At 43.5% G+C, this 25,526-nt stretch overlaps 1 protein-coding gene across 8 annotated transcripts in view; it reads left to right on the plus strand.

The window, feature by feature from the left end:
• The window catches only part of NDRG4 (NDRG family member 4), an 888,963-nt gene that overhangs the window by 838,152 nt on the left and 25,285 nt on the right, over positions 1-25,526 (plus strand). For all 8 annotated transcript variants that reach the window (XM_086947800.1, XM_086947798.1, XM_086947797.1 and 5 more), the window contains 2 exons: positions 1,225-1,260; positions 3,518-3,569. In XM_086947800.1, the coding sequence (XP_086803926.1) occupies positions 1,225-1,260; positions 3,518-3,569 (88 nt within the window). The remainder of the gene's footprint in view (positions 1-1,224; positions 1,261-3,517; positions 3,570-25,526) is intronic.

Here is a 25,526-nt window from a genome sequence, read left to right on the forward strand (position 1 = left end):
CAATTTATACTTTTGTAGCAAGTTTGGTGTTTTGTATCCTTTAATAATCAAACTAGGTTCTAGACTGAGCCATTAATCTGAGCTTCAGAATTCCATAAATGTTCCCATCGTGGTAGTCATTTAGCATTGTCTGAGGCTGAACTGTGGCACCGTGTTGTTTCATGCCTGGAAAATGAACACCCAGATCTTAACCTGCATCTCAGTCCTGATATGCAGCACTCCCTGGTAATCCATGCCTGAGAACCACAAATGCATCTTTTCCCATTTACCTCAGTCCTAATTGCTAGACTCTGAAAAGGGATTCAAAAGTTTTTCTGAAACATTTATCAAATACCACTTGGAATCAAAATAGACTATGTGCTGGATTTCTCAATTAAACAATAGTTACAATTGTATACACACCAACCAGCCAATTAAATTGTAAAAAGGTGTATGTTAAAACTTTGAACATTTGGAATAAATAAATGCATGTTTTTGCAGCATCCACTTTTTACGGCAAATCTGTCAATGGGGCATTTTCATGACAGCCCAGCTGGGAGCATGAGCCAATCTTTTGCTGAGTGGCTACCTAACACTGATGAACAACTGAGTTGACGAAATCACAAAAGAAAACTTAGCAGAGTTGGAATGTGGGGAACTGGTGGTCTGGGAAGAAGGAGCAGAACAAAGAGGGGGATGATGGGCTCCCTGTTTGTGATGGAAAAACAAAAATTGACTTATTATGATTTTGCTAATTTAATTGTGTCCAAGTTTTTTATATTGTCTCAAAATGATTTCCTGCGAAGTAATTTCTGTCAGTGTTGTTTTACATAAACTACTCATCTCTCAATCTAATTTTATGGGCTCATGACTTTCAATCAAGTGTATCAAACAGTATTTTGTAATATTAATTAATTTAGTTCATAAGTTGTGTTAATCACTTTTACACCTCTTGTAGTACTTTGAGTCTAACCAAAGGTGCCCCAGCTATTGCCCCTAAGCCTGACCTGATGTTTCAATAATTCTGAAACCCAAACAAAGCTTTGCTAATGTACCCATTTCCGACTTACAGCATCCCCTTGTGTGCCAATGTTGAGCCTTCAGAAAGCTTGACAAGAACCCTCGAACATGATCAAATTTGAGTGAGACACCTGCCACATAGTGCCATACTTGGGTAAAGGAACCATGGAATGATGCGTTCCTTTGTGATGGGCCTGTCTAACAACTTCTTTGTCTCCTTTGCAGATGGCTGACTCTGGAGGACTTCCTCAGCTCACACAGGTGAGTACCCCAGCTAGTTCAAATGGTGTATCGTTGCATACTGTGTAATATAAACAAGATTTGTATAAATTCCCCTATAATTAATTTGTAAAATTGGGTTTCCTTCAATAGACCTGGAAAGAATAGTTTTAGATAGTGAAGATTGGTCGCTAAGGAATCTGATTAGTGAGTTGAGACGTAAACCAAAAGAAAAAAACAGACTGCCTGTGAGGATTATTTGGCGGAATATCTTGCCATGCTAAAGGATGCTTTCCAAGTCATCCATAGAGTCTTACTGTGTGTGTGTGTGTACACAGTTCCGCAGCACGTAAAGTACTAATTGCACTCCTTCCAAAATAAATAACTGCACTAATCGAAGGCTCAGTAAGAGTTTATTTTCAGTTTCAACCCATCCTGTAAACATTTATTTATATATATATATAGATATATATATAGATATATACACACACACATAAATATATATATATATATATATATATATATATATATATATATATATATATATATATATATATATATATATAAACAAGCAGAGAACTCTGGGTAGTTCTCAAGCTTAGGTGGAAAGCAGCTTCCTGTATAGAGCACCCTCAACACCAGGGGCGCTCTAGATCTGCTCATCTAAAATGTCTGCTTTTCTATTGAAGTCTTTAAGCATAGAATTAGCACAGTGAGGGCAGACATTTGAGAACTACCTAGAGTTCCTTGTTTCTTTTTTGCATAACTTATGTGTTACTCTATGCCTGTAAGGGTATTGTTTAGACTTATACTGGGTGCTCCCTTGTATCTGGACAAGCTACACCTCTCTGAAGAACTCTAATGAGAGCGAAACACGTGTCAGGGGTTGCTTTTATTCATTTCAGGTTTATGGTATCCCCAACGATGTTAGTTGGGTTATTCTTATTGTCATATCTTGCACCTTGAGCTGTATAAGTATATGTATTTTTGTATGATGCTGTTTACAATACATAATTTATGTTTTTGATACAAAAAATTATTTTTTCTTGATTATAGCATTAATGTTCTCCTTTATGCTTCTTTTAAAAAAGCATGGCGAGATATTCCTTCAAATAATATTTTTGTTTTGTTCTTTTGCTATGCGCAATTGATTCCCTGATTTGCGTGCTCGTGCATTCGTTACTCAGGGGTCCTTTTTTAAATTTGTTTAGTGAGTAGAGACGTGTTAGGAGAAAGGGAGCTGATAAGGAAGCTGGTATTTAGAAGAGGTGTTAGTTCTCTTGATAGGGTTTGTAGATGGACAGGTGCTTGTAAGCAGTATTCATCCCTTAGAGTGTTGTAGTACTTTCTATGTGCTGATGATGATGATGATGTATTGGGTGGAGGAAGTCAATGGGGAGTGGTATTTGGTGGCTTTTTAGTTGTGCTAATGGGGAAGCCAAGTTTCATGATTGAGTAAGCAGAAGTCTTGTATTGATGAACAGGTATTTGCTGGGGATATAAGTCCTGGGGTTTCGTTGATGAAGACCTGTTTATTGAACAAACGTGTATTTAATGGCTTAAAGTGTTGTTTATTGCAAGAGGATGGCTGTTGTTCAATGATGATGCTAATTGAATATGGTTGTACATTGAATGCCGAAACGGGTTTTAGATGATGAAGTATTTATTTGTAAGGGGGGATGGGTTGGATTAAAAGGACTTCCCAAGTGAAGTGACTTCTTTTGGGTGGGCCAGTAAGCGAGGGCCAATGAATGCCAGGGGTTTATTGATGAAGGGGAATTATATAGATGGAGTGCTGTATTTCTGATGAAATGGTTATTGATGGTCAGATGTTTGTTGAATTAAATGATTTTGGTGTGGGAGTTCTTTTTTTGATTCAGGAGATTTGGTACATTTGGTGGAGACTATTGATTAAGTATGGTTACTAAATCTGTGAGTATTTAGTGAAGAAGGTTTGATAGATGGGGTAATAATGTTTTCTGAGTGAGGGAGAAGTTTGTAGATATGTTATTTTTATTAGAAGAAACATTATTTCATGAATGGGTTAGTCATGCTTGAGAGCGTTGGTGAGTGTTTAGGAAGCATATTTTTGGGATTATACTACAGCTATTTGTTTTTACTGAGCAGCTCAGGCCGGATCTCTCATATCGATGCACAATGTTCAAATCCATCTGCTTCCAAGTCCTGGTACCCATTGACACACACTAGAACAATGGAGGTTGCTAATTACATGTTTGAGAGAGGTAAAACAGAAGATTCAAGGTTAGAAACCTTAAAGACTGTTTCTTTATTCCTACAGCCTGGAAAACTGACAGAAGCATTTAAGTACTTCCTTCAAGGAATGGGATACAGTAAGTAAAATTACTTTAGATCAAATTCCCCATCAGAGAGGCATGTGTGTTTGCATGTGTGCCTATATTTATACAACCGGCCATTAACGCACATTTGTCGACTTTGTTGGTGTGGATGAGTGTGAATGTTACCAGTGGCTGCACCCCTGGGAATAGGTGAGGAGGGATTTTTATGCAGCATCTCTACACTCTCCACTAGGCACTATCAGTGTGTGCCTAGGGGTGCCATTGCACAGAGGCCTCAGGATGCTCCTCACTTCAAAAGTCCATGTTTGCTATATAGTTGCTGCATGCCACTGTTATGGTGCTGCCTCTGCACTGAGACAGCAAACATGACATAAGGGGAAATATGGGGGTGATCAGAAGGGCACAGGCTGTGTGTAGTGGGTTTTTACATCTTGCAGTGGTTTGATGGCAGGGCAAACGCGGTGCTGTGCAAAGGCTGTATGCAGCAGGGGATTGGGCACCCACAAGAGGTTGGTCGCAGGCCCTCTGTCCAAACCCCTGCTTCACACAGCCAAAGCAGGGGTTGACTACCCACGGACGTGTTGGATGCCACGCTTATTCTTTGGCCACGATCTGAGACCAAACTACACTACCCCCTTTCCGCCCGGATGCACTGCTGCACACACACACTGGGCATCCACACCGGGAGTTGAGATGTCATCAGTGATGGTGATGTCATTTAACACGTCACGAATGATGCAATATGTGAGGCAATAAATGGTGCATAGCAAGGAACAAGTTAAACCATAACTAGTGCATTTTATAGTTTTTTTATTTTATAAACTTTATTTTTAATCTTTGAAAAACCTAACTATTGCTTTGCTTTAACCTCTGTTTTTTTTAGTGAAGATAGAGAGATGGGAGAAGCATCTTCTTTCTGACAGTACGCTGAGCTGCTTGGCTTTTACGTCTTTTCTTTTTGCTAAACACCCGAGAGACACAAGACTACCAGCACCAACAAACAAAAGTGTAAAAATAGAAGGGCTTTTAATCGCCTCCTCTGCACCTCTACCATCATTAGAAAGAGCCAATAGGGTCTGGACGCTGTGGCGTCATGCAAGATAATATGGCTCCCTTGCAGAATGTGATGAGAGGCCTCTTAGAATCCCTTATTTCACAAATATTCATAAGTGATGGGCTGAACTGGGTCCCCTGATAGGTGGGGGCACTTGCCTCTAGCAGGGAGGTGCTTGAAAAAAACAGGTGAGAGCCCAGTTTCTCCCAAAACCCCCACTGTGTTATTATAGACCAATGCGGCACACTGATAAGCCACAGGAGCGAAGATGGCCATTCTGTCTCTCTACGAGGATAGCTTGTATGCTTTTGAGACTACACCAAAATAAACGCTTCCCCATGGGAAGCCAGAAAGAAGTAGAGTATAGAAGACCACCAAAGATTGGGGGAAGTAAGGTCCTGAAGTTTCCCCACTTGGGATGGCTCTAGGTGTAGTGTTGGTCAAGACTGAGGTGTTCGTGGTGCAAAAGAACCTCAGTGAGAAACAAAAAGAAATGGTTACTTCCAGCAGTGGTACATCGTGGACGGTGAAATTACCACTTACTGACTGGGGCACTCAAAATGAGGCCTTTAGGAGTGGAGTCAAATAAATAATTCGAGAGGCAGGACTCACCACATTGATTAAGTCAGAAATACCTTTGAGTAGTAGAAAGTAGTAATCCACTTGATTGAATCAGGCAAAGATGAATGAGAAAGAGAACGAGTTTAGAGGAGGGCAAAATCTAAACTGGAAATGGATTGTTCCAAGAGTGGTGAATGCAGTTACTTGTAACAACAGCGCATAGTGTATTGAACATGGGCACAGAGAATCCATCTGGAATAAACAAAGATAGGGTAACAGTCAAAAGCAGAATTCATTCCGCCTGTGTGATGTTCCAATCACTCAGACTAAAGGTTTAAGTAATGGTAAATTCCAATTGATGATGCAGGGATGAACTATGATGATTGTTTGGACAGTTGGAGTTCGGACCCACAACAATGAAACTACAAGCATCATGAAAGGAAGTCTTAAAATAGCTTAGTGATACATTTCAGGCAGGCAAATAACAAAAGGCCCAAAGTATAGTTCAATATTGGCCTTTCCACAGGAGCATTAAATCACCAAGCATACAGGGAACTCTTTGAGTGGCTTTAAGTGGAAGCATAAAAGAAGGCTTTCAATTATGACCTGAGACCAGTGCACACTGACAGGAGTGGAGTCAGAAACTTTAACCCCTTCGCTGCGGCGGCTATTCCACCACAGCGCTAAGGGGGAGGCGGGCCGCACGGCGGTCCCGTGCTCTTGACCGAACCGCTCCGTCACGGCCCGCGGGTGAGCTGTGCTTGTGACGGAACAGTTCCGTCACGGCCCCGCCCGCTCTTCAGAAAGTCAGCGCAGGCGCGGAATTTGTGCCGCGCAGGCGTGGCGAGCGGGCCGTGGCGGAACCGTTCCGTCACCAGCACAGCCCACCCGAGGCTCGTGATGGAACGGTTCCGTCACGAGCATGGGAGGGGTTAATCTTGGAAGGTCCAGAGGTCAGGAGCTGCTAATGTTACACACATGAGGAACAGCTAAAGGAGTTTTTTTTTAAGTAAAACTGTTTTATTGAGAAAAATATTAACATGACTGAAACAATATACAGTAACTTGTGTAGACTGTAGGAATTACATTAATAAAAATATCATAAAGAATTGAAGCTGTTTAACAGTTTTGAAATATAATGGGGAAAATGTGGGAAGGGAAATAGGGTGGATGCATACATGAAGACCAAGTTAACCACAGCTCAGAGCATTACCAGAAAAGAAAAATAGCCCTAGAATATAATATAATAAACCAAGCAAGGAATAGTAAAATTACTACCATGGCAGAGAAATAGAAAAATCATGGCGGTTTACATTTTCAGATAAAGTAAAAAGAGGAGATTTATGAGCTACATCATCTAAAAAGGAAGTAAAAGGTAACCAATACAAAACTCAATTAGCAGACAGACAATAAAGAGAGGAAAGGCAGTATCTAATCTATGGTAATGACAAACATTATAAAAACAAAACCAAAGGGGATGATGGACGGAGTGTTGAACATTGCAAGCAATCACTCCCAGTCAACTGATCTGGGTTTAATCTATCATCATTCTTTAGCTCACTCTGCCACCTCAGTTCAGACATGGCCATATGCAAATCAGTCTGACCCTGTGCCTCATGGGAACAGTCCAGCCAGAACTGCCAAGCCATGTCTTCCTTGGTCCGGAAACAAGCTTCCTGGGACCGCTTGGTTTCTGGCTAATCAGCCGTCATCAGCCAGGCTAGCTTGAATCCAGTGGCAAAGTGAGCAAGGGACCCACGTCTGGGTCTGACAAACATTATTCCACCAGGCTTTATAAGAAATATTTGATGCACATTTCCAATTGATAGTGATTTGCTAAAAGGCAAGAGCTAGCATTAGATCTAACAACCTTAAATTACTAGGTGGAGAGTGGCTATCCTCAGAAAGACTACCCAAAAAGAGTATCAGGGGAGATACTGGGTTACTTAAATTAAATATTGAAGATAACTGAGACCAGACCTTTTCCCAGTAAGAACCTGTAGGAAGACAGTGAAACAGCATATGCATAAGGTCACAAGTTGGTGGTCACAGGACCAACATTTAGGAGAGGAGCCCATGGAGAATCTAGCTAATGCGGAAGGGGTAAGATGTAGTTTTTGATAGAGAAATAACAATGACTACGAAGTAGAAGCTGTCCTGGAGGTTTTGTAAAGTTTATCCCAAATCTTATTTCAAAATGGAAGAGTCCAGGTACATCCCAAATCCAATTCCCACTGCATTTCCAACTTAGTTTTGGATCTGATGTACGATAAAGAGTGAAGAAGTCTACATATAGGTGAAGCATTAGAAACAGAAGGAAGAATTGAACATAGGGGATTGCGAAGAGGAAGAAAGGGAAGCACTTTGTAATGAGTGAAGAACATCAAGAAGAATATTTATGAGAAGGAGATATTTAGGGGAAAGGAACGAGTGCACTTAAATAAATGTTGGAATTGTGAAAAGGAGAGAGGATCATTATTAGAAAATAAAGCTTTGAAACAAATAATACCTCTTTGCCTCCAGGCTTTCCAAAATTACAGTTTGTTGTTAATAGTAATAAGATTGTGATACCAGAGAGGAGATTGTTCAACAGGAATCTCAACATACAATCTGTGATTGATTAATCTGTTTTAGAATAGTGCAAGTGTGTTTAAAAGGAGAAGAAGAAATTATGGAAGGCTTAGCCGAGAAAGATATAACTTTACGGGTAAGAAAAGGAGCTAGAAAAGAGCATTCAATATCCAACCTTATAGTGGTAAATGAGGTTAGCAACAAAGAAAGCCATCTAGAGGCTTGTCAGAGACAAAAAGCCTTATGCTACAACCGAAAGTCAGGGAAATTTACTCCACCTTCCTGTTTGGCCTTCCTAAGAGAAGCTAGAGAAATTCTGTCTTTTTTATTCATCGAAAGAAATTTAGAACATTTTGAGTCTTAATTTTTTTAAGAATGTAGCAGAAATATTAAATGGGATCATTGAAAGGGTATATAGAATGATGAGTGAAATCATCATTTTGATAGAGTCCATATGACCTCACCAGGAAAGAAAAAGGGATTTCCAGGAGGAAATAAGTTTATCAACTTTATCTAGACAATCATTGACATTTGCCAAAACGTCAATCATTAATGGAAGGGGTGAAACAGATTCCCAAGTACTTAATTTTGTAGGTATTCCAGTGGAACCGTGTGGCAGTGAAAGAATGACTAAAAGTAAACTTAGTAATAGGCAATCAATCAAACAATCAAAGACATTTATAGAGCGCACTACTTACCCGGAGGGTCTCAAGGCGCTTGGGGGGGGGTGCTGCTACTGCTCGAACAGCCAGAGCCAGGTCTTGAGCTTCTTCCTGAAGGAGAGGTGGTCTTGGGTCAGGCGCAGGTCGGACGGGAGGGAATTCCAGGTCTTGGCGGCCAGGTAGGAGAAGGACCTTCCTCCTGTAGTCGTTCTTCGGATGCGGGGGACGGCGGCGAGGGCGTGACTGGCTGATCGTAGATGGCGTTTGGGAGCGTAGAAGTTGATGCAGTTGTTGAGGTAGCTCGGGCCTTGATCGTGTAGGGCTTTGTGTGCGTGGGTGAGGAGGCGGAAGGTGATTCTTTTGTTGACGGGGAGCCAATGCAAGTCTCTCAGATGTCCGGAGATGTGGCTGTGTCGTGGGATGTTGAGGATGAGTCTGGCTGAGGTGTTCTGGATCCGCTGGAGTCTCTTCTGGAGCTTGGCGGTGGTTCCGGCGTAGAGGGCGTTGCCGTAGTCCAGTCGGCTGGTGACGAGGGCCTGGGTGACCGTCTTCCTGGTCTCGGTGGGGATCCACCGAAAGATCTTTCGTAGCATGCGCAGGATGTTGAAGCATGACAAGGAGACGGCGTTGACTTGTCTTGTCATGGAGAGGGAGGAGTCCAGGATGAAGCCCAGGTTGCGTGCGTGGTCTGTCGGTTTGGGTGCGGTGCCCAGGGCGGGGGGCCAACAGGAGTCGTCCCAGGTGGAGGGCGAGGCGCCCAGGATGAGGACTTCCGTCTTGTCTGAGTTCAGTTTCAGGCATGATTTCAGTGTTGTCAGAATTGATCCTTTATCCAGAAACCGAGGAAAAAGTAACGATTTCCTGAAGAGCCAGAACAGACTGCTCAGGAGGGGAAATGAAAAGAAGTATGTCATCATCCAAAGCTGACATTTTTAAATGAGCAGCTCTATATTCTAGTTCTTGTGACAAAGAAAAACAACACAATTTTTCTTATTTAAGAAAGAAGCGACAAAAACAGAACCCACCCAACCTCTATTAACCCCTTCTATGCTCATGACGAGCTCAGCTCGTCATGTAACGGGGTTTTTCAAAAACCCAGCGCACAGCGGGAAAACCGCTAGCGCGCAAGGTGTTAAGTTTCAAAGCTTCAAGTTCAGAAAGGTGAGTTTCTTGGAGCAGAACGAGGTCAGGAGAATTATTTGCCAAATTAGACAAAATTCTCGGCCTCTTTACAGAGTTAACTACTCCTTTAACATTCCGAAAAATAAGTCTGAATGGAACTACAAATAGAAATGTATACACAAAGTCGGTCTTTTAAGACAGAATATACAGCAGACAGTACACCATTGGAAAAGATAACAGCAAGAAAAGAGAGGTCAAAGGGAAGGAAAGAAAAGATCAGAAAAGAGAGAAAGTACATGTCAATCAATGACAACTGTAGAAACATACCCAGTAAAGATGAACACTGGGGAAAAGTCAACGACAGCATGGGGTAAGACTGCACAGCAAAGGAAACGCGTCGACAAACGGAACATAAGATAAATGACTAGATAAAACACCAACAGGCACATGCATCAAAGCATTTTGCGATCGCAAACGGTGCGAATTGCAAAAATCGTCCGTTTGCGATTGCAAAAATTGCTTTTGGAATGCATGAAACAAGTAGCCCCTCGCAATTTAAGAAATCGCAAAATATGCGATTTCTTAAATTGCGATTGCATTTAAGGAATCGCAATTTGCAATTCCTTAAATGCAATGCAAGAAAGTAAAAAAATTTGCGATTTTGCAATTAAGAATCGCAATTTACCATCATATGTAAGGTATGGGACAAGGTTACTAAACACATGCACATTGGTAAAATCAATAGGTATACATCCTTGTGGCATTCAAAGGTTACATATGGTCTTGTTTTTGATGTTATAGCTAGGAAATGGGAAAGGCTCGGAATCAGAAGAATTAAGGGTTTTTTGGTAAATGATTTTGGAACTACCTTCTTAAAATTAAAACAGAAATATAAATTGTCTAATGGAGACTATCTTAAATTTGTACAGGTCCATGCCAAGCTTAAAGCAAAGGAGTCAACCATTAGTTTGCTAAGAGTCGATATTATCGAAGCAATGAATAGATTTAATACTAGAATTGGAACACTTTATGATATTCTCTTAACTAGAACTCAAGACGATCTTGAAAAAACTGAAGCTAAGTGGGCGGCCAAATTAAACAATCCTAATGTCGATATTGACATTTGGAATTGAGTCACCATCTTCTTATGTCTAGTAACCTCAAAGCACAGCTTTTTAAAACTATATTTAGCCTCTACTTTACACCGGCCAAATTATACGTATGGGGTAAAAGCGAGAACGATCTCTGTCCTAGATGCTCACAGGGACCGGCAACGTTAATACGTATGTTTAGTAATTGCTCCGAACTGGCCTTAATTAAGAGTATGATTTCAGATTACTGGGAAGAGTTGTCCGGGCATAAACTTCCGGGTTCAGAAATACTCTTTGTACTGGGATACAATAACTCTTTAAGTTTACCAAAAAGTGAAGAGAGACTCTTATTTATAGGCACAGCGGTCTTAGAATCATATTGTCTGCACGATGGAAAGAGTCAAGTCAAGTCAAGTCAAGTCAAGTGATTTATATAGCGCGCTACATACCCAGAGGGTCTCAAGGCGCTTGAGGAAGGGTGGGGAATTACTTGTCGAATATCCAGGTTTTAAGTTGCTTTCTGAATGTAAAGTGGTTCTGAGTGAGGCGAAGGTGAGTGGGAAGTGAGTTCCAGGTTTTAGCTGCCAGGTAGGAGAAGGATCTGCCTCCCATGGTGGTTTTGTTGATGCGAGGTCAGAGCCACCTAGCTTCCAGATGTGGCTAGCGCGCTTTTTAGCTGTGTTTTAGCTACGAAACTGCCATATATGCCACAAGGGGATACAAAGCAAAGAAACTGGGGGAAGCAATTTGGCTCCCCGTTACCAACTGGACGGCTGGTATCAACCCAACCCCTAGTGTTATTAGTCACTGTTGAACAACTAAACTCTTATAATAATATGTTTTGTTGAAACTATGAGCACTTTGTATTATGTGTCTGTGCTACCAGTGTTATAGCTTCCTCTCCGGCCCGCCTCTTCATTTATTTCTATTTTGTTCATCTTTATTATTTGTTATTTACAGTCTCTAGTTATGTTTGAACTATCTGTACTGTATAATTTTCTCTGATATGTTCTTTCTTTTGTCTGACTCCTGCTATGACTTGGTTAAAAAAAAAAAAAAAAAAACATGTAAGGTGATGGTAAATTGCGATTTTTTTTAAATAAGCATCAAAGTGCATTTTTCGAAGTCCCATGTTACGCACACACATGCCCCTGGGGCATGTGTGTGCGTAACAGGGGTGCACATATCAATTTCAGGGGTGCAACAGGGTGTCCTTTGGACACCCCTGCACCCTTGAAATCGCATTCTCCTTTGAGAATCTCTAATTGCGATTCGCAAAATGAGAATGTCTTCAGGCCCATAGGAATGAATAGGGAGGGATTTCTTAATTGCGACTCGCAATTTGCGACTCGCAATTAAGGAATGTTCAGAAATCGCACATTTTTCAGTGATTTCTACATGCATAGGCATTTGCGATTTTTTAATTGCGATTCCTTAAAAATCGCAATTAAGAAATCGCAAATGACTACAATGATGTATGTGCCTGCAAGGAACATGAAAAAGAAGAAGGTTAGTCAGTAACTGCGAAGAGCACAATAATCATAAAAGAATGAGCATGAGACAGCAAATGAAAAATAACACCAAGAGCTAAGATAATATGCAGGAGCAACCATACAACAGAGAGAACAGTCATCTCAACAAGGAAGCAGAAGTCTCCATGGAGCTGGAAAAATGAAAACTAAGAAATTCTCACAGGTCTGCAGGAGCAGTGAAGGAGGCAAGAAGAACCTGGACCCCAAGCCCCCTAATCAGTGCACCCTGGATAGATATGCCATGGCCCCTCCTGCGGCGGAGGGTGTTCCGAATAGAGCAAGATCGGATATGGCCCTCCTGATGAGTGCCATACAGGCGTCTCGTGAGGCCCTTGAAAACAAAATTGGAGAGATAGGAACGGAGGTGACGCTCCTGCGGCAGGACCTCCACAATTTAGCCAAAAGAGTGACGACCGCGGAGACCAGGATAGGGGAGACGGAAGATAACGTGCAGGACTTGAAAAAGGGCCTGGTGGATCTACAAGCCCCCCATAAACAACTTTTGTGGAAGGTGGATGACCTGGAAAATAGAGCAAGACACAATAACCTCCGCTTCGTGGGCTTTAGGGAAGGACTTGAGGGAGCAAACATGGCAGAGTTCCTTCACTCCTGGCTGCTTCGCACATTCCCAAAAGATAAATTCTCCACTTGTTTGCTGGCGAGACCTCCGGCCGGGGCGCAGCCACGGCCAGTCATTGCCCGTTTCTTAAACTTTTTAGATCGGGACATGATCCTTCGGGAGGCTAGGAAACTCGGGGACATCCGGCACGAAAATGCACACTGATTTTTCTGGATTACAGCCAAGAGGTATAGAAGCAACAGCGCTCCTTTGATTCGGTTAAAGCTAAGTTGAGAGCTGTTATTTCCTGCAAAGTTGAAGGTGATATACAAGGAGAAAAACTATTTTTCAATCTCCAGAGGAGGCATGGAAGTGGCTAGAGGAACGCCCTCCTATGGGGAGGCAGCTGACGGGGGAGCGGAGACCGCCAGAGCGGGACTGCCCTGGGGGAAGCCCTCGAGGATCACCGAAGCCGCAGAGACTAGGCAGCGGCGTGGCAGCCGCGACGTGGCGGCTACCCCATACCCCATCTGGATCACGGCGGAGGCGACGGAAGTATTGCATCCTTTGAATCGATTCGCCTGACGGGCTCACACTTTCGATGCCTGGCAGGGAAGACGCGGTCGGAGGGGGAGGACGAGCTTGGAGATACCACTTCGGTGGGAGAGGATCTGGGAGGACGCTTGATGCACCCCTTGGTGGCCGCCATCAAAGACATGGAGCAGGGACATACGCAAGACACTGAGGTCTCGCAGGGGACCCACAGGACTCTAACTCGTGATGAAGGGACTGCATGGGTCAGCCAAGTATGGTACTGTAGCCGAGAGCACTCAAGTTGAAACCCCCCACCCTTTTATTAGTTTGTTTTGAATGTATTGGGCTGATTTTCTTCTCGTTTTGCTTCCTTAGTTGTATGCTTGTGATTATGCCTTCTAACAATTCTCTTGCAGAGGTGTAAAGCGGGAACGTTAATAGTTGGGGTGGTGGCGGGTGGGCGACAGACCTCCTTCACCTGGACAGCTGTATCTCTGTCTTTAAGATGGCGATGGGTCTGGACGGGGGAGAGGGGTGGGGAGGGGGGAGTTTATGGGGTGAACCCGTAGGGGGGTTGGGGAAGGGAGGGGGGGCCCAGTGTAGTGTAGGCTGGGGTGGAGTTAATGGTTCTGGTTATTTTTTTTAAGCATGTTGCAGACAGAAATGTTCACTACACCTGTACACCCTACACCGGGGCATGTCCTGACCCAGTTCTATGTCCCCTGAAGTAGTGGGTGGCCCCGGGTTGGAGTAGCATGACACTGGAACTGTCAAGATCCTTACATGAAATGTAAACAGTTTGGGCAAACAAAGATAAAACTGGGATTGGTAATGGCCTTAGTTAAGAGGAAGGTCCCAGACATAGTACTACTCAAAGAAACGCATTTACAGGGAACACAGTGTGGTTTTCTGGCTAGAGGGGCGTACAAGGTATTGGCCCATGCAGGGTACACATCGGGCTCCAGAGGGTTGGCCATTCTGGTTAGGAAATCCCCCCTTTCACAGTCACAGACACTTGGACGGACCCACAGGGTACATACGTTGGGGTAACGGGGACATGGAGACGCCAGAAGATTACGGTCCTGTCCGTGTACGCACCCCCTAGGTTACAGGCTACACCTTCCAGGGGTAGCTGATATTATTCTGAACACGCCAGACACGCTACACGTGGTGGGAGGAGATTTTAATGATGTTGTACACCCCCCGTTGGACAGGTCAGGGGTGCGAACGGCCCCCTCAGGTCAGTCCTCTCTAGCGCGGTTTCTTGGCACGGTGGGGCTGACAGACGCCTGGAGATGGCTTCATCCGGAGACTAGGATGTACTCTTATTTCTCTGGGGCGCACAGGGTGTACCCCAGACTGGACTATGTCTTCCTAATCCGCCGTGCGTTGGATATTGCTAGCCGAGCAGAATACCTGCCACGAAGCATTTCGGACCACTCGCCGATGTTTGGTGACATTGAGGACGAGTCATGGGGCGAAGGGTAAGAGCTAGAGACTGGCTGCCTGGGATCTCCAGAATAAGGACTTACTGGGGGGATTTAGGGCGGATGTGAAGGTGTACCTGGCTGACAACCTTGGCTCAGTACAGTCTGGGGTGACGATCTGGGTAGCTTTGAAGACTGTTATGCGCGATAGAGTACAGAATAAGCTAGCGGAGGAAAAGAGGAGACTGCAGGGGGATCTCTGTGACCTTGAGGCTCGCATTTTGGAGCTTGAACAGCGACATATCACGGATGGGGGAGTACGTTCACTACGACAAGTGCTGGATGCCCAGCAGCAATACAAGGCCCTGACGAGTGACGAGGCCAAGACACAGGCACAGGCGACCTTGCATAGGCTGTACGATGTGGGGGACAAATCCAGGAAACTCTTGGCATGGCTGAGTCGCAGGGAGCAGGAGGCGTGATGGGTGGACCATGTGGAGGAAGCGGAAGGCCGACCCAGAAGAACGGATGCACAGATAGCGCAGACATTCGCAGAATATTATGAGAAGTTCTATGAGGCTAGAGATCTAGGCTCGATGGACGAGATCGGTCAGTACTTGGACATGGTTGAGACCCCCAGTTTAGAGACGGAAGCTCGAGAGAGCCTGGAGGCAGAGATCACAGTATCTGAGGTGCGGGAGGCACTAGCTAAACTACGCCCGGGGAAATCCCCTGGCCCCAATGGGTTCCCAGTGGAATTCTTTAAAAAAACGGCAGACCTCCTTACTACTCATGTACTAGCCTTATTCAACGGGGCAATGGAGGAGGGAACGCTCCCACCAGATCTCCGTATGGCCACAATAGTACTTATCTATAAGCAGGGCAAGCCGCCAGGGGAGTGCTCATCATACCGCCCCATATCACTGTGGAACGTGGAGGTAAAACTCCTAGCGACGATCCTGGCATTGCGACTGAGAAAGGTGATAACCGACCTGGTTCACCTGGATCAGACGGGCTTCCAGCCAGACATGGCAACTAGGCAAAACTTGAGGAGGACACATAACTGGTTGATGGAAGTGTGTGGTGCTACGGAGCCCCATGTTTTTCTCTCCCTAGACGCTGAAAAGGCGTTTTACGCGGTGCACTGGCCCTTTTTAGATGGAGTGTTGCTAAAGTTTGGTTTCGGCCCGAAGTCTGGAAATGGGTTAACCTTCTTTATACGAACCTGCGAGCGAGGGTCAAGGTTAATGGAGTGCTATCTGGGGACTTCCCTATAAGGAGAGAGACCCGGCAGGGATGCCGCCTGTCACCGTATTGTTCGTCCTCACCATAGAAGTGGTGGCATGCGAAATACGGCAAGATAGACAGATAACAGGCTTTAAAATTGACCAAGAGGATGGTTAAGAAGAGAAAATTTCGCTATACGCGGATGACATCCTCTTATATATCACAACTCCGGAGGTCTCGATACTGCGCTTGTTCACTTTGCTGTATCAATATGGGTCACGCTCAGGCTACACTATAAATTGGCACAAGTTGGTCTTGTACAGCCCGGAGGTGAAAGCTTGGGGCCGGCCATACCCGCGGCGCTGCGGGTTATGTCTGAAGGGTTTCTATACTTAGGGATCTATATGACGAACGACCGCTCTATCTCGTTTATGAAAAATATTCAACGAGTTCTCACAAATTTTGCGGAGGACCCGCTCAGATGGAAAACCCTCCCCTCACAATACTAGGACGGGCGGCAATGTATAAAATGATCACCCTGCCTCGACAGGTGTTTTAAGAGATAAACGAGGGGCTTAGAGCGTTGCTTTGGCTGGGAAAACAGTCTAGGATAGCTCTGGAGACCCTACAAAGGAACCAATATAATGGGGGGATCTCCCTACCCCATATTGAGGCATACTAATGGGCAGAACACCTGGCGCCGATAAATGACTGGCTACATGCCCCGGCAGATCACCTCACATATAGACTGGAACGGGGGAAATTGGAACGTCGCACATGTCTTCACTACATATATGGTGGTAGGGGGAAAGAAGCGCTACTATCTGCGACACGAGTGACTGTAGAGTTGTGGGACAGGGCGACAAGACGGATTGGCTGGCAGCACAAACTGTCGAGACAAACCCCAATATGGCACTGTACGTTGCTACGGGAACTCCATAAGTTGGGAGGGTTCAGAAGGTGAGATGAGATAGGTATTTCAGTGCTGGGTGACCTCCAGAAGCAGAGCGCTTTGAAGCCCTTCCAGGTATTGAGGGCGGAGTACGGTCTGCACCATACTCAGTTTCTGAAGTATGAGCAAGTACGCCACGCTTGGAAGGCGGAAGAGGCGCTCTCGGGCCCCTTGCCGGAGTATGCCCCGGTAGAGGGTCGCCTGCTGCAGGACCAGGTTCCGGCTAAGTTAGTTTCCTTGACTTACAAAACCTTGCTTAACAACATGCCGGACGGACTGGTGAAACTGCAAAGTGCGTGGGAATCGGATCTAGGGGAGATGGATGCGCTTGACTGGGAGACTGCCTTGATGCACCCTAGGGAAGTGGCGATAAAATCCCGACTCTGACTCATCCAATTCAAAATTTTACATAGAGTTTACTACGATAGATATCGACAGCATCCGATGGGGCGAGACAGTGCTCCTAATTGTCTACGATGTGGACATGCTGAGGGAAACTTTTATCATACCATCTGGGAATGTGGCGTCCTCCAGAGCTACTGGGCCAAGATATTGGGGGAGCTTAGTGAAATACTTGAAACGACGCTACCGTTGGAGTTTAAATTGGTTTTATTGGGAATAACGAGTAAAGTGGATTTGCCTCTACCTCATCTAATTTTTCTAGCACTGGCATTAGTGGTGGCCAAGAGAGATGTGGCTCGGGTCTGGGGAGCCCCGAATCCCTTGATACTTGACGACTGGAGGAGGGGTATGGATATTTATATGGCAGCCGAAAGGGTTACCTATAAAGCTAGAGGTTGTCCGAAGAAGTTTATTAGAGTATGGGGAAGTGGCGACGTTATTATGGCCTCGATGGGGAGCTTTGAAGGGATGTGGACTGTCCTACTTGCAGCCCTGGCGTTCAGGGGAGGGACTTGGATGCAGATACATGTTCTGGAAGTAGCGGGCATGTTGGTATATACAAATGAAGCAATATGTTTTGTGCAACGCCGGAGGTGGTGGGGGGAGGGCAGGGTATGATGGACAATCTTATGTGACATGCTTGCTATGTTTCTATGGTTTGAAAATGCAAATAAAAATAATTTTAAAAAAAAATGATTTCCCTGCCATAAAAGTTGCCTTTTAGATTTTGCTGCACTGAGGGCTTTCAGTAAATTCCAGAAAAAATGACACCTCTGGGCTTGGGTGACAAGGAAGATGAAAGAGAGCATGGACGTAGGCGATGAGCTCTCTGAATATTCAAGCATGTGGAGGAAGCTAGGCCCACCAGCTGAGGCAAAAAAGAAGTAAATAGTAATAGTATCCATTCCCTCAAATCCTTCCTGAAGGCCATAGAGGCCAGATTATTTCTTCTATTTCTGTTTTCTAAATCTTCAGACTGAGCCTTCAATGCTGCCACCTCTTTCTCCAAGGCTGCAATTTTTAAAGACTCATCTTGCACATTACTGACATGTTGTTCAAGGTCCATGACTCTGGTTTCCATTTGTCCCTGTTTGTCATCCAAGTTCTAAATGTGCATATTGGTTACTTCCACGAATGGACGGAGCACACAGATTTCCTCAAGCCTCAGGTCAAGATAAATAGGAGAACAGGATTTCACAGGAGAGGGAGGGTCCTGTATGACTCTCTTGTGGGTAGACGAGGTCGCAGCCGGACCAATTTTAGTAGAAGAAGAGGATTAGGATGACATGTTGGTTGTAGATGAAATAAACCCCGATTGACAGCTGGCAGATTTGAAAAATGATGACAGGTTTTGAGAAGAGGAGGCTGCGTGAAGAGGAGATGCCTTGAGTTTCTTCAGCCTGCCCAAAAAGTGTGCAGGGAAGACCTCCCAGAAAATGTAAAAGAAAAGAAGGACTGGTCCAGAAAACATCCGACTGCTTCGAGTACTGGAAAAATAGAGCGTCGCAGAAGAATTAAGAGGATAAATTACCTCAGCGTGATGAGCCTGAAATAAGCAATACAGAGTACAGCAGAGAAGCCAAAGGCATGCATGGCATCAAGAGGAATCCATGGATGCAGCAGAACAAGTCAACAAACCTCCTGGAGAAGTACAGCAAAGAATGCAGGAGAAAAAATTACTTTCTCAGACATAAGCCAAAAGTATCTGAAATGGCCACTGCAAAGAGGAAAAAAACAGAGAGACTAACAATGGTCTCAAAAGGAACCAAAAAGTCAGTTCACTATATAGGATAGAACAAAAGAGGATCTCCACAGCGGACCAAGCAATTAGCACCTCAACTTCAACAGTCCCATAAAATGTTCAATGACATGTGCTGTTAAACATCCAAGACCTGCTGTGGTTCGGTCTCACTGGGTTCCCAGATAGAAGCTTGAAAAGACGTAGAGGCAGCACCAGTTATAAAGTAATTCACAGAAGCAGAATGTTGTGAAAATATATTCTTCTTTTTATTAATCTTTTTAATTTAAGGTGCACAGGACAGCCAACGCGTTTCGCTCCCCACATTGGGAGTTTCGTCAGGGCTGAAAACAACGTGAAACATATATATACATTAATACAACAAAAATACATTAAGCAACATAAACTGACAAAAATACATAATAGAAAAACAACCCATTTATTCAAAGATTTACAATGATGGCATTTGAGAGATACAGAAACAGACACAATATTTATAAAAACTTTGCACAGACAAGGAGATAAAACTACAATAAAAGGGGACAAATTTAACTAATTTCATTGGTGTATTCAAGTTCCAGGTGTTATATACATGTGTCCCTTTCAAAGGGAGGGTAGTTGTTACATCCTACACTATGGACTTCCTAGTGGGTAAGGGCGGAGGAAAAATAAGATGAAGATGTGAGAAAAGGAGAATAAATAGCACTACAACGTAAGTTTAACCAGGCAGTAAAAAGTTCAAGGTAAAGAAAAACAAAAAAGGGATCTCACCAAAGACAAAAAAGTATTGCACAATCAGTAGTATACTAGCCCAGGCCAGGCAGGCAATATATGGCTCAGTCAATAATCCAGATAAATAGAAAGTAACCTGTCAATCTTAGCAAAAAAGGGAAAAGAAAGACATTTTTGAAAAAATGAATATGTAATGATTTGACCAAAAAACACCTATCACAAAACACAACACACAAAAGTGAGAAGAAACAAAATCTCACCAGGATCCAGAGAGTTGCACGATAATTTGTGCAAGACTAAGCGCCGTGAAAACCAATTGGCGTTGGGTGAGGTTCCAAATCTGTTAGAATATATTGAGGCGATCTGTAAAATGATGGAAGCATCTAAGACCTCCTAGTATCACGTTGATACGGTCACACGAAGTGGTGAAAAGTGTTCCACCCACATTGACACAGACACAGCTTAAAGTGAAAAAGACTGTAGATATTCATGAACACAGTCAATTAAATAGAGTTTTGTCAGATGAAATGGTGAAAAGTATTCCACCCAAGGGAAAGTTAGCTGGGTGCAAGAAACACACAAGTTGCAATAATATATTAATCAAAAATCAAGTTTGTGAGACATGTGAAATGTCTAGAGACAGCCATAGGGGAATTTGAACAAAATAATTTACAAGATTTAAACAAAATTTTAAAGCCAAAAATAAATCTAGAAGGTTCCAAGTCAGACGTATAATTAGAACAATGTTACTAAGTAGGCGTACAGCATAGGTAACATAATATAAAAAGTATATATAACCATAACTCACATCAGTGTAAGGTTCTTGGGTAAATTGCAGAGTTGAGGTATTTCTTAAGAGGTTGGCAGGCCTTAATAAGCTGCCAAACCGGCTTGTTCTAAAAGATAAAACAGACCATCTTTTGGTTCCAGCAGAAACACTTATATACCATATTGCGCAAGACATCCTAGGGACGCCCAAATCAGAGTGCCAAACAACATAGGTTCAGAGCATAACTCTACTAAACTGTGTGTTATGGATGGAACAACAGGTGTGCTAAAGTACAGTCCCCACTCTAATAGGATTGCCTGAAGTGAAACGAATTTCGTTTAGAAAAGCATGGGTAATTGTAAAATATCACATGGGTTTTACACTAATGTGCAATGGTTTAGAAAATTACAAATACGGCGAGGGCAAATGACCCGAAAGATCGTAAGTTTCAAGTCCAAAGCCACCCCCACACGGATAATACGTTCATACACAACGGTTTGGATGAAATACAAATCAGGCGGGGGCAAAATGACCCAAAGGGTCATGTATGTCAAATGCAGAGTCACCCCCTAAAAATGGAGAGGCGCTACCCTCTACATAAATGCAGATTAATGATGGCTTCGAGAGCGGAAAATAAGTTGGACTAACAGAGCTACCCGCTTACCTCAAAGACGTGTACCGTCCACAGTAAATCCCCCGTGTGAGACGCCAACGCCATGTTGATGCAAATCAATGTATTTTAAACCCTTGGCCCAGTCACGTGTGAGAGTCACCTGATAGTCACCTGACAGATACCTGCGGGTTACAAGGGCAGTGTACAAGCAGTAAAGGAGGAGGACAGCGGGCGCCATATTGGACTATCTAAAAACTAATCCCGACATGCGGTAAAGGTAAAAACAAGAAAATAAGCGGATGTTATAAAGGATATTGACTTGAATTGACCGTAAATGAAAAAGAAGGGCGCCATATTGGACGTCCCAAAGTCTGTAGCAAACCGGCAAATTTAGCAAGGGAAATTGTATAAGTATATATATCATTTTATCTAATTTGAGAAGTGGGGTACAAGACGAGCGTCATATATGCGTCCCAAAGTCCGTCGCCGCCCTGCAAGTTTCGCAAAGGGAATGATAAAGTGTATGGCCAGGCCAAATGGCTGTGTCTACAATTCGAAATTGAGACACGGTATGTCAATACGATAAGTGAATCAAATTTAATCTAGTAGCTACTTTCAGCATCAACCAAAAACACATAAATTTCATGAGTAAGCAGACAAGTTGGGACAGAAAAGTACAAAACTGGAAAACCAATACACAAGCAGAAAAAGAGAAAATAGATAAAATGAAAGAAAAAAGAAAACTTAGGTATATAGGGCATTAAAAGCATTAAAAACATTGAATATGACTTCTTGAAGCTTTGCAAAGACAGACATCCTGATAGGTAATCCTTTTAAGTAGGGCAAGCATCTCAAAAAAAGGGAACTAATCTAACCATAAGATAATAATACAGAAATCTCTAGTAAACATAAAAAAACCCATACAGGGGTGCCCAAGGAAGGGGATCGGTCACAAGAAGTGATGCATTTCATTGTCAGAGTTATGTCCACAATCAATCGCCCGAAGACGACAAATCCACTTAGCTTCCTCCCTCCTTAGTGATAACTCCCTATTGCCGTCTCTATTATTGATGGGTATATGTTGGATTGCGTGAAACCAGAAGGTGTTATCATTTTGGTATTCAGAGTTGTAATGATCAGTAAGTGGGTGTCTTACGTCCCTATTTATGATTGCCCGACGATGTTCTTGTATACGTAATTTTAATGGTCGTATGCTGCTTCCAACATATATACGACCACAGGGGCAACCAAGGACATAAACAGTAAATGGAGTGTTGCAATTGCAGAATTGAGTTATTTTGAATTCCTGTTCACCATTGTATGAAAAAGTGGTGATTTTGTTCTTACCCATGTCACAAATAATGCACATACCACAAACAAAAAAGCCTGCAGGTTTTGGAGGCAGCCACGTATCTCTGTTTGGGGGCGTGGTAACATAGCTGGGGCACAGTTGGTTACGTAAGGATACGCCCCTCCTATATATAACGGATAGCCTCTCACCTATATGGTCTTTAATGCCCACAATTCCGGTTAGCAGATGCCAATTTCTACGGAACACATTGAATATTTTATCACTCTGCGTAGTGTATTGAGTGATGAATCTCAATTTGTTAGAGTTTTTGTCCTTTCCATTTCTTTTGGCATTGTCACTCAACGTTGAGTCGCTATCCAGTGACCCAACCCTAGAGATTGCTCTGTCTAAGATTTTGTTATCATAGCCACGTTTCATAAATCTTTGTCTGGTCTCGACCACATTTTCCCTGAAGGTGTTTTCTTCACTGCAAATCCTCTGTACTCTTGTAAGTTCTCCAAAAGGAATATTTCTAACAACTGAGCCAGCATGCGCACTAGACGCTTGCAAGTCTGAGTTACAAGAAGTTTCCTTGCGATAGAGTTTACTTTGTATACGGCCATTCTCTATATAGAATGTGATGTCCAAAAAGTTGATACTACTCTTGTGAAATGACATTGTAAATTTAACATTAAAGGTGTTGTCATTGAGATATGAGAAATAGCGCTCAAGATCTTCTGAGGTTCCCGACCAGAGACAGATAACATCATGAATGTACCTCCCCCAAAACACGATGTTATTGGACCAAGGGGAGGCACATCGGGCCCAGGCATGCTCCCTCTCGTACCACCCCATAAAGAGGCAGGCATACGAGGGGGCAAACCTGGATCCCATCGCGGTACCACTGGTCTGTTGGTATCAGCGGCCATCAAAAAGAAAAAAATTGTTAAGCAATATTAGATCGATCATTTGCATGACCATCTCATTTTGGGGAAAAAATTCGGCATCCTCTCTGTCTAAAAAAGACTGGACTGCCATTAATCCATGTTTCCTGTCAATGCAGGTGTATGGACTGGCAACGTCCAACGTCACAAAAGTAAGGTCATCCGACCACTCAAAATCCTTCAGCTTTACCAGTATATCTTTACCATCTCGAATATAGGAGGGAAGGCTAAGTACATGCTTTTGTAGTTTGAGATCTACATAGTGTGACAAGCCCTCAGTGGGTGAGCCCACCCCTGAAATGATGGGCCTGCCAGATGGAAAGCCTTCACCTCCCTGTGTATCTTCGCGAGGATGTAGATACACGGAAACGATGGATGGGACACGTGCAAGAATCTAAATTCAGTCATAACATCAGGTATCGGGTTACCCCTGACCTCTCTATAGCTATGGCAATCATTGAGTTGACATTTTATTTCATTGAAGAAATCATCACGATTCATAATGACCACGCTCCCACCCTTATCGGCCTCCCGTATGACAATATTGGGATCTTCCCTAAGTGTTTTAAGGGCTCCTCTTTCATAATGGGTGAGATTTGCCTTAGTTCCTGAGCTAAAATGAGTAGGGGTTTCTAGTTTGTAAAGTTCCTCTGTGACCTTTTTATGGAAGACATCAATGTTTGGATGGTAACCAAATGTGGGAATGAATTTAGACCTATATAGGATAGCTCACCCTGCCTTCCAACTCTCATAATGGCTGCTTGTGCGTTACAATTATCAAAGGAAAGGCTACAGTCTGCTCCGTTTGTCGGCCGATGCGAGGAGCTCCCGAGCTAGGCGGCCATCTTGTTCGGCGGCTGCGTGCGCTCCGCCAGCTAAAGGAGTTTTTAATTCAGATTAGGGTCTAGAGTAAGAACACAAGCCAAATATTAGGTAGTCACAACACACTACTGTTTTTCTCCGTCTTCTGATTAAATTAGCTTACTCTTTGGGCTACCATTTCATTTCTTGCTTAGAGATTGCAGAAAGGCAGCATTGGAGCTACTGCGACTATCTACTGATATAAATGACTCCACAGCTCCTTCAACACACAGAGGACTGGTTGGTTTAAACCCTCCGTATTGAATTGAGATAGCAAGATGTTTAACCAGTGTTATGGTGGCATTAACCTCATTACGGTGGTTCTCTAGACTGTCCACAAAGTTGATGCAAGAACTTAGCAGTCCCTTGCCCTTTAGTCTTCCCACTCATGAAAAAACAAATGTTTAAATCTGTGCTCTTAGCCTTTTTAAGTGCTCTCCTCTTTTGATGATGTGTGGGGTTCAAAATTGCCACCACACACTCCTCAAACCAGCCACACAAGTCAGATGTGGCCACAGTGCTCTTGGTCTTAGCCAAGGTATCCAAGAGAGGTATTAGCAGCCTTGGAGACAGATGGAATGTTGGGCAGAGGTAAACAAAACAGAAAGCTGAGGGTAGACAGATTTTATAAATATATGGCAATTTCAGAATGGACAAGACAAGAGAAAATGTTACCACACAGAGAAGGGACTGTAGAGTCTCACCTTTGCAGCGTACTAAAAGAGCATGCATGAAAAAGGAAAAGTGAGCTGGTCAGGGACATCTACGAGGAATGAAAATCAAACTAAACACGATTCTGCAGGAAGGTAATGACACAGCAGCATCAAAAAAGAAGAGAACAGTTCTGTTGTAGCATGTCTGCCTTGATTCTGTTAATATTGACGTGCTGAGCCAGTGGCTAGTCAGAAGAAACTCAACATTATAAGACTGGCCGAAGGGGGTCATGGAGGGTTTGGCAGAGTGAGACATCTGGCTAAAACAAAAACATTTCCTTCACAGTATAACCTGCAATTCCCGCACCTTAGTGGTGGGGGATTACTTGGTTTCTGATCATTCTACATCTGCTGGCTATACCTTCAGAAATTTTTGCCAATTTTTACAATGCAGGTGACTCATGCAACACAGGGGTATCAGCCTTATAGTGTCAGGTTAGAGCATTAAGGTCAGGCTCTCCGACACAGATTGTTCTTGTCTGGGTATGCAGTACCAGGCATGGCATTTTAGTTATCTGCCACCTGAGTAGGCCTTGCCTGTCTAAACAAAAGGATTAGATGTTCTTTGTATACCTGGAAGGAGCATATTTCCAAATACTTATCTGGGAGAATCCCTGATAGTTTTGTTATATTTA

This window comes from Lissotriton vulgaris, chromosome 12, assembly GCF_964263255.1.
Source record: "Lissotriton vulgaris chromosome 12, aLisVul1.2, whole genome shotgun sequence".
Classification (NCBI taxonomy): Eukaryota; Metazoa; Chordata; class Amphibia; order Caudata; family Salamandridae; genus Lissotriton; species Lissotriton vulgaris.